The 16,486-nt window shown below is 32.0% G+C and overlaps 1 protein-coding gene across 4 annotated transcripts; it reads left to right on the top strand.

Annotated features, from left to right (window-relative positions):
• The first annotated feature begins 1,508 nt into the window (after positions 1-1,508).
• On the top strand, positions 1,509-10,463 carry LOC100797127 (transcription initiation factor TFIID subunit 4b). 4 transcript variants are annotated; one of them, XM_006581198.4, is made up of 16 exons: positions 1,509-1,695; positions 4,080-4,215; positions 4,314-4,419; positions 4,551-5,077; positions 5,217-5,312; positions 5,408-6,352; positions 7,659-7,777; positions 7,875-7,962; positions 8,062-8,197; positions 8,322-8,377; positions 8,457-8,513; positions 8,598-8,738; positions 8,884-8,949; positions 9,028-9,268; positions 9,817-9,990; positions 10,248-10,463. In XM_006581198.4, exons 2-15 carry the CDS (start codon positions 4,177-4,179, stop codon positions 9,987-9,989), a joined length of 2,790 nt encoding a protein of 929 aa, XP_006581261.1. In that variant the 5' UTR covers positions 1,509-1,695; positions 4,080-4,176; the 3' UTR covers position 9,990; positions 10,248-10,463. The 4 variants fall into 4 exon arrangements, with proteins under 4 accessions (XP_006581261.1, XP_006581258.1, XP_006581259.1 ...); XM_006581195.4 differs by having other exon boundaries at positions 9,028-9,280; XM_006581196.4 differs by having other exon boundaries at positions 9,028-9,280; positions 10,130-10,463.
• The last annotated feature ends 6,023 nt before the right edge of the window (positions 10,464-16,486 follow it).

Raw genomic sequence — 16,486 nt, 5'->3', positions numbered from 1 at the left:
CCCACAGATCGGGTAATAACAAGCCTATTTTTTAAAACCCATATAATTATATCGAATTTTTGAGTTTGATCCATTAAGCTTGTGGACCTAATGGACTTTTTTCTCAGACTCACATACTACTTATTTAATTCGCCTAAGTCCAATGTGCACGTATTGTTAATTTGTTTTTTTTAAGATTTTGATCTTTAATTTAGATTGTTATTGTTAATTTGTTATGTTCAAAATGTTGGTATATTTTATTATAATATATTTTAGTTTAAAATAAAATCAAAATTTGTTCTTTTAATTTTATACATTTTCACTTTTTATTTTTTTATAATTTTTTTAAAATTAATATTTGGGTCCATAAACCAATTAGTTTATCCGTGGGTTTTTGCGGGTCGAACATCGACCTTATAAAGTTTATTCTCCACCCCTGGGAGAAAGTGAAAATAAGGGAGTAGAAACAATATTAGTTGTTTGGTTGGATAAAAATAGAGTAAAAGTAGGATGTGATACAGTTTCATTCTACTTTCTTTTTTACAAAACTAGTTCGTACCGTGCAGATGCACGGATAAGTTGCAAAATTAAATATACAATATAATTATATACATCTAATTGTAACGGAGTAAAACTTAATAAATGAGAACTAAAATTAACAAGATTAAAATATATAATATATTTTATAAAATAATGTTGTCTATTTAGTTTTGATGATATCCATGGTTACTTATGTTTTAAAATTTTATAAACAATAAAATATATATTTAATTTTATTGAGATCATTGTTGTTAGATATATTGTTCTTACATTGTTAGTATATTATTTACAAAAGACTAAATTATGAAGTAAAAATATTTAATCTTATGTTTCCATATAATTATTTTTTAAAAAAAATATATAAATGATGGTTATGATAACCATGACAATGGAACATCATGGGATTGCATGTTATTTCTCATTCTTGCTCCCTAACATCGTCTCCATCCCCGTTCTTATTTTCGACGACGATAAAATTTTTGTATCCATCCATGACTTTGTATTCTTTGACGACGATAAATAGTTAAAAATGATTTACATTAATAATTAATTATAAAGAATTATTACTATATTAATAAGAAATAAGCTATAAATGATTTTTTAAACCAACACAACTTAATTAAAGGAGGTAAAAAAGTTGAGTATAAAATTTGTCAAAAAATAAAATAAAATTGAAGATAAAAAATACAATTATGTTAGATATAAAATGACAAAAGATAAAATTTATAATTTTTTAAAAAAGTATGAGGTAAAATACACCAACTTAATCCGTTAGGGTAAAATTCGACAAAAATTAAAAAATTAGGATAAAAAATTCAATTAAGTATGATATTAAATAACACATATAGGGGGTTTTAGGAGGAATTGGGGGGTTGCAATAGTAAAGCCCCCGACACAATCGGTTTGGTTCATGTGACTCGGGCCGAATATTTCATTATAATTACTTATTTATTTTGATTATTATTTTATATACATATTATATTATTATATCGTGTATATGGAGAGCGATATCGAGTGAGCGATGGAAGTCGAATTGTACCTAGTTCCCTGATCGACGGTGTTCTGGGAAGAAGCCGGTGACTGGTTCAAGCGTTGCTATTACATAAATGATATTCGGAAATAACTAAGTAGAATTCAGATGATTGTTTTCGTCCTCAAAAATAGCGAATTTCGAAGGTTAGCGTCTCTTTCTCTTTCCCAACTGATTCATAAATCGCAATTAGAAATTGTAACTGGGCATATTAGTGCTGTGCTGACTTGTAGCCACTAGCCAGAGTCTGTTCTCGGACGTGGTTTTAATCAATACTAGCTTATCTTGCTTGATTAATTCTTGCATATAAACAGGAGAAATAGTGAGTGAATAAACACACACACACAGACATTTGGAACGGAAACTTTCTCCAGGTCTTTTCAATGAAAAATTTCTACTTAGAAGGTGTCTGTAGTCTACGCGACATAGATAAGTTTGAAGTTTTGTTTTGGTTTAACTCCAAGGTTCATTTGTTTATGGAAAAATGTTAAGGCACACCCCATTTTTGGATGGAAGGGAGAGACTAGAGAGAGATAGGAAGAAAAAAGAAAATATAGGGAGAGAAAGTGACAAAAATGATAAGTGATTCGATGGGAAATGAATAGAATGACAAATATTATAACTAAATATTTCCTTAACCCAGGGTTTGGATGGAGCATTTCAAAATTTTGGAGAATTTAAAATCCAGGGAGATTTAAATGCAACAATTAAAAAATTCACTGTTTGGATATGCCACAAAGTTATATTTCTCTGTTGAAAGCCCAACAACTTGAGCATTAACACAAACACGAAAAAGAAGAAAGTATAAACCACAGGATTAGTTAACTCTGCTACTGCCACATGCACAACCCGAAGAACACAAAAATGACTTGTACTTTATAAATTGCACTAACACCCTCCCTTTTCTGTTTCCTCTTCTCTATAAATTTGTATTAGATCACTAGATTCAAAGGTTTAATTCACCATTTCAATTTTCAACCCAAATCAAACCCTAATCAAACTTTAGGGGAGAGAAAGGTACGAGAGAGATCGAAGTTGTGAGAGAGACGAACGTGAGAGAGAAAGCGAGGTTGTGAGTGGGAGTAAGCGCAAGGGGTTGCAAGGGTGAAAGGAGAGTGCGAGTGTGAGGTTGCGGTGCGGTGCAAGTGTCTATAGAAGAAGAAAATTTCAAATTCTCACGTTTTAGAAGGAAATTAAAATTTCACATTTTTAGATGCTTAAAATTTTGTTTTAAAATTCCAAAAAATTAAATTTTTCATAAAAAAATTCAAACAATGAATTTTAGATTAAAGAATTTTAAATTTTCTGATAAATTACTTTTCTCAGTTAAAATTCTCTATCCAAACACATTGTGTAATCCCATGCTTTCTGATGTTTATATTTATTGGAATAAGTTTATTTTATTTAATTATTTTAAAAAGAGAATTGGTAAAGATGGGAGCTACAAGCAGCTCCAGTAAGTTGTAGGCTTATAGCTAAGTGCTATTATGCTACTTTGACAATAGCATTATGGCTGGATTTCTCATTGAAGTTTGAAATGTCTATGCTACAACATGCACACTTCAAATTTACACTAGGAAATTGGATTTCTTTAAGTTTGGCCTGTGCTTTAAAAACTTTCCAATGAAATTTGAAAATGTTATGATTGAATTCTCTAGTCAACACAAGCGGTAGAGCTTTCAAGGCTTCACCTGTCGTGTATCCTATAGAAAGAGAGTGCCTTTGGGAACATTAATACAGGTGCTGCATCTGCATGGCTCTTGCCATGCAACCTGTTGGGTTAAGTCCCATTATAAGCAAAAATATGGTACATAGTTGCTAGCATTGAGTTTGGAATCTTGAGCAAACTGCCTTTGATAAGCCAAAGGATGGTGGGGATAACAAAAAGTCATCATGTCCTTTATGTTTTGGATGCACGTGCTACAGTGGTCAGGACAAAGGACTGTGAGCTCACGAGGGTGACCTTACCCCAGAAACTTGTCCTTAGTTCAGATTGTAGGTTTCAACTTGCTTGCATGAAGTTGAAATCGCTAGTAATCACCTATTAGCCATAAGGCAGTGAATTCATTCCTGGACCTTGTACGCACCACCTATCAAACTATGGGAGTTGGTCATGCCCAAAGTCCTTACCTTAACTGTAAGGAAGGGATGCTGAAGGAAGTTTCAAAAACTGAATGGCTAAAATTATTGTCTTATAATACTTTCAAACGATTTAATTTATTTCTACTTTTCTCATTGAACATATTTCTATGTTTTATATTTTTTAGTATATATTCCTCACTTTTTTCAAACCATTGGCATGTGGGCTTGTCTTGGCTCAACAATGTGCTTAAGCCAGGCTGTGCTTGGTCCTAGGCCCCAGACATCTAAAGCCACCCCCTGTTCACCACCCTAACATGACTGTATGGAGCTCCTCATTTTGCAGTGAAATGAATAGAATTCTGTTAATCATGTGATTCTAATTTTGTTTTAGTTAAACAAATAAACAATATGCCTACAGCCTAATACATATGTTGATTACTCCATTTAGGTTCAGCTGCTTCCTGTGAGTAAGATATGGTGTAAAAAAAGTTTCTGAAGTGCTGTTGGTTAAAAAGAACAACCAAGATAACAGTGCATAAAACTCTATGGACCCATCTATAGTGAAGCTTCTGGAAGATGACGAGGTTTTCTCCTCTCTTCTTTATACTTTCTTTCCAGAAAACATTTGCTGTTACTGAATTGGGGCTTAACTTATCCTGTCACTGTGTTTGGATGTCCACAGGATGAAAGTATGCACTCAGGGGCAGACGTGGAAGCATTCCAGGCTGCATTAAATAGAGACATAGGAGGAGATACTTCGACTTCTCAGTTGTCTGGTTCAGACACAGGTCTCCATCAAAATCTTAGGAGTATAGGAAAATCAGATTGACTGTTGTTTCTTGTGATTTTTGTATTTGCTTGGTAAATTTTCAATTGCACATGCTTTGTGCTACTTTGATTGTTTCATTTTTGTCTGAAGGAAGCAATAATTCATTAAGCCAGTCATTACCAAAGCAGCCAACTTCTACCCATGACAAGCAAAGTGACTGTCAAAATCAAGAGCCTAAAGTTGTGCAGCAGCAAGAGCAACAACATTCGTCTGAAATGGAGCAGAAGCCACAGCAACCTCTTGTTGAACAACTACAGAATGCTGCTTCTCAGGATGCCAATAATCTCCCTTCATCTCAGAAACAATCTCAAGATGAAAGTGCTCAAGGCCATACTGCACAAGCTCCCCACCAAAATTCTCAAACAAATGTAACTCAGAATTCTGAAAAAGATCCTGTCTTCAACCATGAGGCAGTCAACACACATAATCCTAACCATGAATCTCAGTATGCAAAGCTGCAGCAAATGAGTAATCAACAGGCCACTGTCAAGGAACAGCCTGGAAGTCAGGTCGATCGGAATAAACAGGTACCATTTGCCATGTTGCTCCCTATGTTGATTCCCCAGCTTCCCAAAGACAGAGCCATGCAACTTCAAACTTTATTTAATAAATTGAAGGTTGGTTTCTCAAACCAATTTCACTACCATGTCCTTTCCCCATCTTTTGGGTTAATTTTAAAAATTGCGATAGTAGGCTTAGCCGTTTAGCCATATTACTAATTTTTTGTTTTCTCAATTTTGTTGCTATTTGTTATAGAAAGATGAAATGCCCAAAGATCAGTTTGTGCGGCTTATGAAAGGTATTGTAGGGGATCAGATGCTTAGATTAGCATTAACGAAAGTGCAATTACAGGTAGGCAGAGAATATGATTTGTATAGTGTTAGAGATGGCTTCTTAATTCTCGATGTCATGGTTATGCTAAGAATTGTCCTTTTATACTGTTATAGACAAGATCCAACCCAGCACCCACTGGGCAGCAGCATCCTCATGTAAGGACGCCAAATGTTAATTCAGGTGCAACAAAATTTAATGATCCCCATGCATTAGCCCATCTGCATCAGAGAAGTATGAATGCTGCTGCAGATCAATCTAATAATACTTCTTCAGCCGTCCAAGTAAAGAATGAACCAACCTATCCAACTATGGACATTAATGCTAAAAAATCTCGGGAACTGGATGTTCAAGTAGAATCTCAAGGAGCGCAACTAAATCAGTTACCATCATCCAGTTCTAATGCTGTTAGTCAAGAAACGGAAAGATCCTCACTTCACTTACAAGGCCTTAATAAGGAGCAACAACAGCATCTACATTTCCCTTCAGCATATGGTAACAGTGGTGGTAATTATAACCCTTTTTCGGGCTCAACCAGTAGTTCCACATCATCTATCAGACCACAACCTTTTGATTCACACATGAGGCAAATTCCACATCAGAGCATCAGTCCAAATCAATTAGGTGGGTCAACACAGGGTTTGATTGGTTTGACAAAACTTGATCAGCAAAATTCTTTCAATGATCCCAAGAGAATGCCTGGTGGATTTGTGTCCCCTGTGGCAAACAATACAACATCACAACAAACATCAAATTCTTGGCAACCATCAGCAAACAAAGAACAAAGTTCAGGCTCGTTTTCATCTGTTCCATATGTAAAAAAGGAGCCTAATGACCTGTCTACCGAGCAGCAACACAGGCATAATTTGTCTAAATTGCACGGGCTGCATTCTGTTAATTCTGTGCAAAATGAACAGGGTAGCAGTGCCAATCAAGGCACCCTAAAGGAGGAGTTTTCAAGAGGCTTTCCAGCATCCACAAGTATGCCGCATACAACATCTAGCTTGCTGCCTCTCAATTCTGCTTCCCCTTCTGTATCTCAACTTGACCCTAGTGCCACTGTAAGTTAGAAACTAATATGCATGTTTTTGTCCAAGATATACTTGCTTACTTTTTGGTAATCAAATAGTTTCTAAATTTGTTTATATTTTCATGGGTATGAGGCATTCTTTATTAGCATAATATATTGAAGGCATCTTAAGCATAAATTTACAAAACACTGAGGCCTTTCAGTGATTTGTATTCGGGAAATGGTGTCCCTTTATTTATATTGTTTCTAGGGAAAAAACTTCTTCACTATTATTATAATTCTGTGAAACATTTTGTGCTATTAAACTTTCAGCATTGAAGCAATCAATATATTCCCCTTTACTTATATTGTTTCTAGAAAATAACTTCTTCACAATTATTATAATTCTGTGAAACTTTTTGTAATATTTGACTTTTAGTATTTAATCAATATATTCCCCTCTTCTCTTTTTGTTTTGGTAGAGAGTTATTACAGCATGTTGAGGGATTAGGAAGCTGTATTTAATTGATTTTGTCTTCTTTTTTTCTTGGTTTTCTATTCTGTTCCTTTGTTTAGGAAGATTTCATATGCTCCTTTTTGTTTGCCTTTTATCTTTGTCTTAATAAGTAAACTTCTTTTAGTTTTATCAAAAACAAAAAGAATCACGTAACAAAGAACTGATAAGAACAAGTATGAAATTTCCTTATTGTCAGTAATCAAGAGTGATATTTATACCCCTATCTTACTGGATCATAATTATTACGCTTATTCAGATTAGTAAGTTACTTCAGTTAATTTTATTAGCTCCATTCTAGTGGTATAGTAATAATTTTGCACTAATAGGTTGTGGTCTACATTGAGGCTCGTGAGTACATTGTTTAGGTGTTATTGACTCTGATATTAATGTCCAAGTCTTCTATATTAGGAAGACATCTCTAAAAAGTCATGTTTTTTAAATCATTTTTCTTTGTTGGAATTCTCCCTAGCACCCTTAAACCCAATAAGACTAACACCAATTTGACTTTTTATAACCAGCATATCACTTGTGAAATTGCTCTTGCCTTGAGATGCATACTATTAAGCGTTATTAAACTTTGACATCAAAGATATTGCAAGTTGTGATGAAGAGATTCAAGGGTATAGTTATGTTTATAGTTTCCCTTTAATAATATCCTTGGGCTTCCACTTTTCTGAGCATTGCTATTATGAAATATGAATTTAATTTATTTTTTTGCAATTTTCCCCCTAAAACACCTAAATTTGATATCATGCTGTACATAGAGCAAGCCTTGTGTTTCTAATGATATCTCCATAATTGGTGATGCCTAATTTCCTTGCCCCCTTTTCTATTTTATCAGTTAAGCCCTCAGATCCCATCAAACACGTCTGTTATAAATGCAAGGACACCTCTGAAAAAGCCTTCTCCTGGCCAGAAGAAACCAATTGAAGCACTTGGTTCTTCACCTCCTCCTCCAAGGTGATATGATGTATTCTGCTGTTTCATGATTTACTTGTTCTGTGTTAGTTTTTTAATCTCTATTTTGATATGCACACGTGTGCTTGTTATACTACAGTAAGAAACAAAAAGTGTCTGGGGCATCTCTTGAGCCAAGCATTGAACAACTTAATGATGTTACTGCTGTTAGTGGTGTTGATCTTAGGGTATGATACTTTATCAGATTGAACTAACTGTATAAGTTGGAAATGTGTACTTTTCTATTTTAAAACCTGACTCTGTTTCTGTGTTTCTCTCTTTGATAGGAGGAGGAAGAACAATTATTTTCTGGGCCCAAGGAGGACAGTCGAGCTTCAGAAGCATCTCGCAGAGTTGTGCAAGAAGAGGAGGAAAGTCTGATTTTGCAGAAAGCTCCATTGCAAAGAAAACTGATTGAGATTAGTTAGTCCTATTTATGCCAAACCCCTGTCTGTCTGATTTTATTCTTTCCATACTTTGAAATAATCTGGGTATGTACTAAGCCCCACGAAGTCTAATAGCTGTTCTATGTTGTAACTTTTGGCAGTAAATGAGTGTGGCTTGAAGGGTGTGAGTAATGATTTGGAGAGATGCTTGTCACTGGTGAGATTCAAACAATGTTGCTATTTTTATAGCAGTAGTGGGGTTGTGTGTAATCTTACATCTGAAAGTAAATGTTCAGTGTGTGGAGGAAAGAATGCGTGGAGTAATAAGTAATGTGATTAGAATGTCAAAACAGGTTAGTTATTTTCTCTAACTGCTTGCATGAATAGTCTTTTCATCAATGTATAAAATTTCTTATTTCCGATAATTTCCTTACCAGCGGGTTGATTTGGAGAAGACAAGCCATCGGACTGTTGTCACTTCAGATGTACGGCAGCAAATCCTAACAATGAATAAGAAGGCAAGGGAAGAATGGGAGAAAAAACAGTCAGAAACAGAGAAGCTCCGGAAACTAAATGATGTGCGTTTCTCTTCTTGGAATTCTGTGGGGATTTAATGACAAGCCTTGTCCATGCATGTTTTCTATGCATGGATATTTTTTAATTTTGTTTCTCCAACCTCTGTGCTTATCATTTAAAACCTTGTAATGCTATTCTTAAGTATAGGTAGATGGTAATGCTGGGATTGATGGTGACAAGGAGAAAGATGAGGGTCGGACTAAAGCAACAAAGGTATTATCTCATTTTAGGTATCATATTTAATCTTTATGTACATGGGAAATCTTATCTTTGATCGGTAATATTCTGCAGGTGAACAAAGAAGTGGATGACAAGATGAGGACAAATGCTGCTAATGTTGCTGCCCGAGCTGCTGTTGGGGGAGATGACATGCTGTCAAAGTGGCAACTTATGGCTGAGCAAGCCAGACAGAAGAAACGTGGTGGGGGAATGGATGCTTCATCTGGTTCTCAACCAGCTAAAGATGTGAGCCAGAAATCTTCATCAACATCAGGAAGGAGTACAAAAGATAATCAGGCAAGAGAGAAAAAAGGTCCAACTTCTGGTGGGTTTCTTCTGTTATTTATCTATCATTTCAGCTGAGTAAGAACTAAGAACTCAATGGCAAGATGGGCATTCAAATTTAGATATCGTTACCACTCGGCAAACTGAGATTCTTGAGGCAAAAAATTTAGAGGATGAAAAAAATAGGACTTCAGGATATATCAAATGGAAGTAAAGAGCTAAGCTTTGACTAATATCCTTTTTCTGGATTGCAAATGTTTTGGTAAATATAATTAGCTGAATGAAGAATATCCTCCTCTTACCAACTTTTTATAAGACAATTTAGAACAATGTTGCATGTTCTCCTCCAAGTTCCTCCAATTTAGTTGATAAACTGATTTTGCTGATCCAAATATGCATAAAATAGTATTGTACAATTGCAACTTCATTAAACTTTACGCCTCCACCTTTACTGGAGGAGCAAATTATGTTTGGTTTCTAGAGAAGATACTATGTGTACACCCATAACCCATTCTCTGATTAAGTTGTGCAACTTTTTAATTGATGTTCAATCCTTTTGATGTTATATGCCAACAGGGGCTGGTAGAAAATTTGGGAGAAGTCATGCCACGACACCTCAAAATAGCATAGCTCGAAGCATATCTGTCAAGGACGTGATTGCAGTCCTGGAGAGGGAACCCCAGATGTCCAAATCATCACTCTTATATCGATTGTATGAGAGAATTCATTCTGACACCTCAACTGAATAAGGTAAAGCTTTGGATTCACTTGAACTTTTAATTTTACAGATCAAATTTATGCATTGTACTATTTCTATCGCCAAATATTTAGTAGCGGTGGTGCACTGGATTCACTTGAACTTTTAATTTTAGAGCTTAAATTTCTGTAGATAACGTGATGTACATCAGTAGGTGTGTGGAAAATACTTATTACACATTCAGTGGAAGGAGATCTTAAATTATTTTTCTTCCCTTTTGAGTTTTAACAAACATTACAATTTCTCCCAGAGGTACCCAACTGGACAGAAAATGCTTATTTCACAACAGTCATCCCTCATATCTCTGGAAGAATCGCAAGTCTACTTGCAGAGAATGAGATGGGACTTGATATATTCGGATGGTCAAAATTGTGTAGATGTCAGTAAAATTACGTGTTTAAATGTATGTATGTATCTTGTAATGCGATGGGACTTGATATAAACTGGACTTTATTTAATTTTTAAACGACTTGTGATCTACATTTCTATACATTTTAAGGCATGGAATGAACTAAGCTAGCTTGGGAAGTGGTAACCTTTATGTAGCTCGGTTCAGCAGATTCATAAGCTGGAAAATTTGCTTGTTTGTTAAATGGGTCGAGTTGGAACTTTCATAATTCTGACTCATTCGCACGTGAATTTATTTGAGACACGCACTTCGGTTGAGAAATTAAATTCAATTACTTATCCTCTGTAACTTGAGAGTGAAGTAGAGAGAAAAGAAATAAGATGGGTACAAATAAAAGTAAAGTAGAAAAAAATGTGATGCTTGTATGAATAGAAATAAGAGAAAGAATCAGAGTAAGTTCTCTATACTTGTTTGAATTAGTGAAAGAGTGGAAAGAAATAAATTATATAAAAAGTATTTTTGTTAAATAAGAAAACTAATGTTTTTAGTTAATTATTTATTTTTAATACATTATTTATTATTTTTTAAAATATGTTATATAAAATAATTTAATCTTTTAAGAAATTAAAAAAAAAAATGAAAGTTATAATTTTTTTAAGCATGTCTTGCCTGTTGGGAGTGGAAGTTTTTCCCAGTGAAATTTATATAAAAATGTAACAATTTATGTCTAGATTATGCAAAGATAGGACAAATAAGTTTTGGTTTGAATTGTCTTTTTGTTTTTTTTTTTTATCTTGAGAATCGGATATAATGTTAAGAAAATTTATAATAACTTATGTATAATATTTAACCAATTGAACTGGAACAATTTGACTGATTTGAGTTGTCTAGTTCTGCTTAACTAGATTTTTTATTAGATATTTACAATATCCAACTTCTCTTGTTGGGGTCCCATTTGTTTCCTGAACTATCGTAAGGAAAAGCCCAAGGATTGAATGTCATTTAACTGGAGGAGCTCGGAGTGCTGTAAGAGTGTTATCTAGCTCGAAGGGCTGTAATGTAAGACTTTTTGAGATAACTGCAAAATTTATGTTATTTTAATAATCAATTATATGTATAATTATTTATTTTTATAATCAACTATATTCAAAATTAAATATTGTTAAGCTAAGTTTGCTAAAAAGTGATTATAAAACGATAAAAGTCTACTACTATTTAATAAATCTGTATAGAATGAGAATAATAAATCTCTTCTCTACAATTATACATGAATGGTTAGAATTAAAGTTACTAGTTAATAGCCAAATGACTATTTAAAAAAGTCACATAATTTTATCTTTTAATTTTAATCTTATATAATTTGATTTAATGGTCTGTATTTATCTTTCACTTTCTAATAATAAAATCTCTCTCTCTCTCTCTCTGTTGATAAAGAGGATCACAAGATATTTATAAAGCTAAAAATCGAAAAGAATTACATAAAAAGTGCATCTGAATTTTATTTTATTTTTTGCTTAGTGCATCAAATGCAGGAGTTGCAGTCAATAATTCGGTAGTTGTGAAACCATGTCTGCTTTAAAGAAAACATTTTTAATGATTGACTATATATACAGTTTTTTTTTTTTCCTTTTCAAATAATCATTATCCAATGTCATTGTAACTCTTGGGTCCTCAACAACCTTTGCTGAGTGACTTTAAGGTTGTATCATTCGAAAGTGTCGCATAATACGAAACAACCAGCAACGTAAAGATAACTATTATTTGATCGCCATGACTATTGCGCGTCCAAGCATATGCAAAATTGCGCACGCTTTTCTAATTACATGTGTTTAGTTAATCATACTAATGCGGATACACTTGAGCTTTGCTGGTTGTTCTAATCAGGGAGGTCCCCGAAAAAACGTAAGAATTCAACATAATACGGCTTCTAAAAAATGGTTCCCAATGGTTTTGTCCGTTTTCTGGTACGAGAATGCAACTTAACAGCTACCATATGATTCATATCTTAAAGATCGTGTATTATGTGGGTTCTTATATATCTTAGTCGCATACTAGCAGTGCTTAGGTGTGTGAATATTTATTCGTATGTGTTATTTCTGCCTGTTAAAAATTTGTGGTTTGATATTGGAATACATGTAATTTGGCTGAGACTTAAAAGTCATTTTCTTGAAGGATGGCCATAGAAGCTTAGATACCCCACACAAGATTCTCACTATATTGTTATTTGTTAATGATTCTTATTTTTCTTTTCCCTTCATGGGTGTTGATATTCTTTCATTTTTTGTCTAGCTAGCACCTTCATTTGGTGATATTGATCAATTCATGATTGAAATTAACTGATCCAGTAGCAAAGGATGGTCCAATCCAACATTAATTTGTATTTTAATTTCATGAATGCTTGCTTTTGTCATAATGCTGGACCTCCAAAAACTCCAGCATGTGAGAATTGATTGAATTTGTTGTTTGGCCAGATGAAGGTATACTGCTTAGTGCTTAGGCCCCCTTCAACTTTGATTGTGCTTTGTCTTGATGGATTAACTCGCTTTGTCGAGTTTCTTGCAGTAAGAGGGGCCCAATTGCAAACTCAGCAACTTTCAATTGTTACACCACTAAATTCCAAACAACAAATAAAGTTTGTTCCGCATTCATTTTGGATGTCTAAACATATATACATGAATTCCAGTCCTAATTAAATAATAATATTTCCTCGTTTGTTACCTTTGATATGCTGTTAAGTGTTATGGCCTTACGTACTTATGTGCACTCCTGCGATAAGAAAAAGAATCGAGAGAAATCTATCTCGCTTCATGAAAAAAGAGATATTATATGCGAGTCTCACCCACAAAAACGGAAAAATACTTAAATGTTCTTAATTTCATTTTGGGATAGATCAGGGATTAAATGAATAGAGATGAAAGAAAACAAAGAGAAAATAATAGATGTGATGGAAAAAAAAATGAAAAGGATAACATATGACTATATGAGTGTAAATAATTGTTCGGTTCGACGGACTAAAGCTTAAAATGATGGGTCAAGTATGTTCTAATTTTCATGAGTCATTTATTTGATAGTTTGGTATAGCCTATTGGACACGAAATCAAATTGATTTGTTTTTTTATATATTAATTTTCAAATATCTTACATTTAAAAAATTGGACAAATATAATTATAATTTTTGGGTTATATTTTTTTAGTTTAATTTGTTCCATGTGATCCAAACAGATAGACCAAATTAACCTAGTTTCTTTTGGATTGTAAGTTTAAAAGTATGGTTTAATTCATCGAGTCATTAAATCGATCTATCAGATCGTTGTTTGTGAATTTTTATAATAAACTCTAAAAAAATGCTATGCTTTTTCTACACCATGTCAGTAAAATTGCACATTTCCACCTAATCTTAATCTTTATTTTATTTTTTTTGTTTTCTATTGATTACTATACACTCACACATGAAAAAGAAATCCGTAGTGGCTAATTAGTCTGTTGTATTAAGTTGACAAATTGGCATTCCCTACCACACCTCGCTTTGCTCCACCAAAAGCAAGTGGGGGAGGGCTGGCTTCTTCATGAAATGTGGGTTAAAAAATGTAGTCCAGCTCATTTATCATTTTCTTTTTTTTAAATCTCATTTATTATCACAGTTTCAAAACTTCGTTTATTACCTACACAACTATTAGCACATAAAATTAATTAAAAAATATATTTATATACAAAATGCCTAGTTTTTTTCTCTAAAGATATTTAATGAGTTTATTATTATTTTTTTATCAAATTTCCTGTGTATGACATTTATAATTAGATAACAATATGAAGCATGCACTATTTATTCTTTTTTAATAAAAAAAAGTCTTAATGGGCAAATTCACTTTAACTTATCATCAACCCTTATTTAGCAGAATCTTTTAAATTTTTTTTAGCAAACTTATTAAAAATAATTCCACACATTTCACCTTTCTCCTTTTTTTTTCCAGGAATTTCACCTTTTTCCTTGCAAAAACATTGACGTGAAACACCAATATGCCTCAATAAGAATCTTATAAGTTAGCATAATTAAGGTTAAAAAAAAAAAACTCTCTAATTCTACACATTTCTCCTTTCTCCCTATAAAATACTGACGTGAAGTTTGAAGCTCTGCAGGTGCCCAACCAAAGTTTAGCTTACAAAAATAATTGATGTGAAGTATCTCAGATATCCTTCGCCTTGAATTGATATTGAATAAATACGCACGAACATATTTCTATGTTTGCAAAAGGAAAAGTATGTTAACAAATTATATTCTTAGAATATTTTAATAAAGAATAATTTTGAAATAATTATTTTTGAAATTTAAATAGTAATAAATTTGACTTATTTTGAAGATCAATTAATTTGAATCACCATTAAGCATTGAAATTTTCAAATAATCACGAGAAAGTAAGTAGTTAAACACCAATACATATTTTAAATTAAACTAAAATATAATTTTCGTCTCTCTATTTTTTTATTTACACTTTTAGTCTCTTCATTTTTTTAATTGAAACATTTAATCTTTACGCTTAAAAAATTTATAATTTTAATCTTTCATTTTTTAATTGAGATATTTCATTTACATTTTTAAAAAATTTGTAGTTTTAATTCTTCATTTTTTTAGTTAAGTATTTTGTTTCACACTTTTAAAAAATTTGTAATTTTAGTCCTTGTAATTAATTTTATTGATTTATGTATTCTATAAATATCAGCTAAAAATTATTCGTTTATTATACGCATGATAAATATTTTTTAAAATTATTTAATTACTAATAAGTTTAATTTATTAATTTTTTTAAAAAAATACACACTCAACAAGTTTGAAATTGACCTAAAGGACTAAAATTGTTCATTTTTTAAAAGTGAAAAATAAAATATCACAATTAAAAGAAGATTAAAATTATAAATTTTTTAAAAGTAAAAGACAAAATGTTTCAATTAAAAAATAAAAAAGACTAAAATCATAAATTTTAAAAAAAAAATAGGAGAACAAAAATGACATTTTACTCTTTTAATTATATGTACATGCAAAAATGTGCATTTCTTAAAGGGGTTCTTCTATGAAGCTTACAAAAATAATTTATATCTTCTATATTTTTTTTAACTTGTTTTCATACACTTCACTTATAATATAAGATCTCGTATAATAAAAATAAACTTATATGTCCAATATATCCTAAGTATGGAATTTAACCTGTAAGGATAACATTGATAAGTGGTAGGTCCACTGAAGGCACCCACCACAATAATGCATAAAGCGTCTTTAGCTTTTATAATACTGCGCAATTAAATTCTTAGAGGATGGTGCGATAATATCTGAAATTTGAATAGTGTAAATAGCAGTCACCTAAGTCCCAAGGTCTAAGCAGGATATGCTAATTCAGCTTTGGAGGGCCTGCGGAACTGAGTGGTTCTTCCACTATAGCAACTAGCAAGCAATATCTTACAAAGATTTTTCTATTAAAATTATTTTAATTATTATAATATTGTTTCAATAGTGGTCATTAAATATCTTGTTATATTTTATTACAATTAAAAATTTAAATATCAATTATAAATTAGATAACTAATTAAATAGAAAATATGTCAGTTTAATTTAACAAAACAGTTCATAAATATGTATAAAATATAATAAAAATATATAATTGTACCAGATATGTGCGCGCGCGAAGAATTTAAATTTATTATACATATAAAAAGGCAAATTAATATTGTCTTAACTTGTTATTTAGTCTTTCCCATGTAATAAAGTAGAAAAAGAAAATAAAAGAAGTATATCTTAATTAGTTGAGCGTAGTTGAGCGTTTTTTTAAAAATTATTATAAATTTTTTAAGGTTACGTTGAATAAAATATTTCAGGCAATTTTTTTTATTAACTGAAAAAAGTTGTTTAAGTGTTTGGTGAAATTTTTTTATATAATTTTTTAGTTATTTTTAGTGTTTTTTAAATATTAGTTGAAGTAATAATTTTTAAAATATTAATTTATAATTTTTTATATTTTTTTATCCTTAATATATTTATTAATTAAAAAAAAAAGTAGAAACAGGGAGAGTCCCATTTTCCACATGCTCATCCTTGATTGTGAAAAAATAACAAGGGAATAATTGTCATTTAGTTTCTCTTTAATTGGACA

The sequence above is a fragment of the Glycine max genome, chromosome 6, assembly GCF_000004515.6.
Source record: "Glycine max cultivar Williams 82 chromosome 6, Glycine_max_v4.0, whole genome shotgun sequence".
NCBI lineage: Eukaryota > Viridiplantae > Streptophyta > Magnoliopsida > Fabales > Fabaceae > Glycine > Glycine max.
The sequence above is the reverse complement of the archived record's forward strand: the minus strand, read 5'-3'. Positions and strand labels throughout refer to the sequence as shown.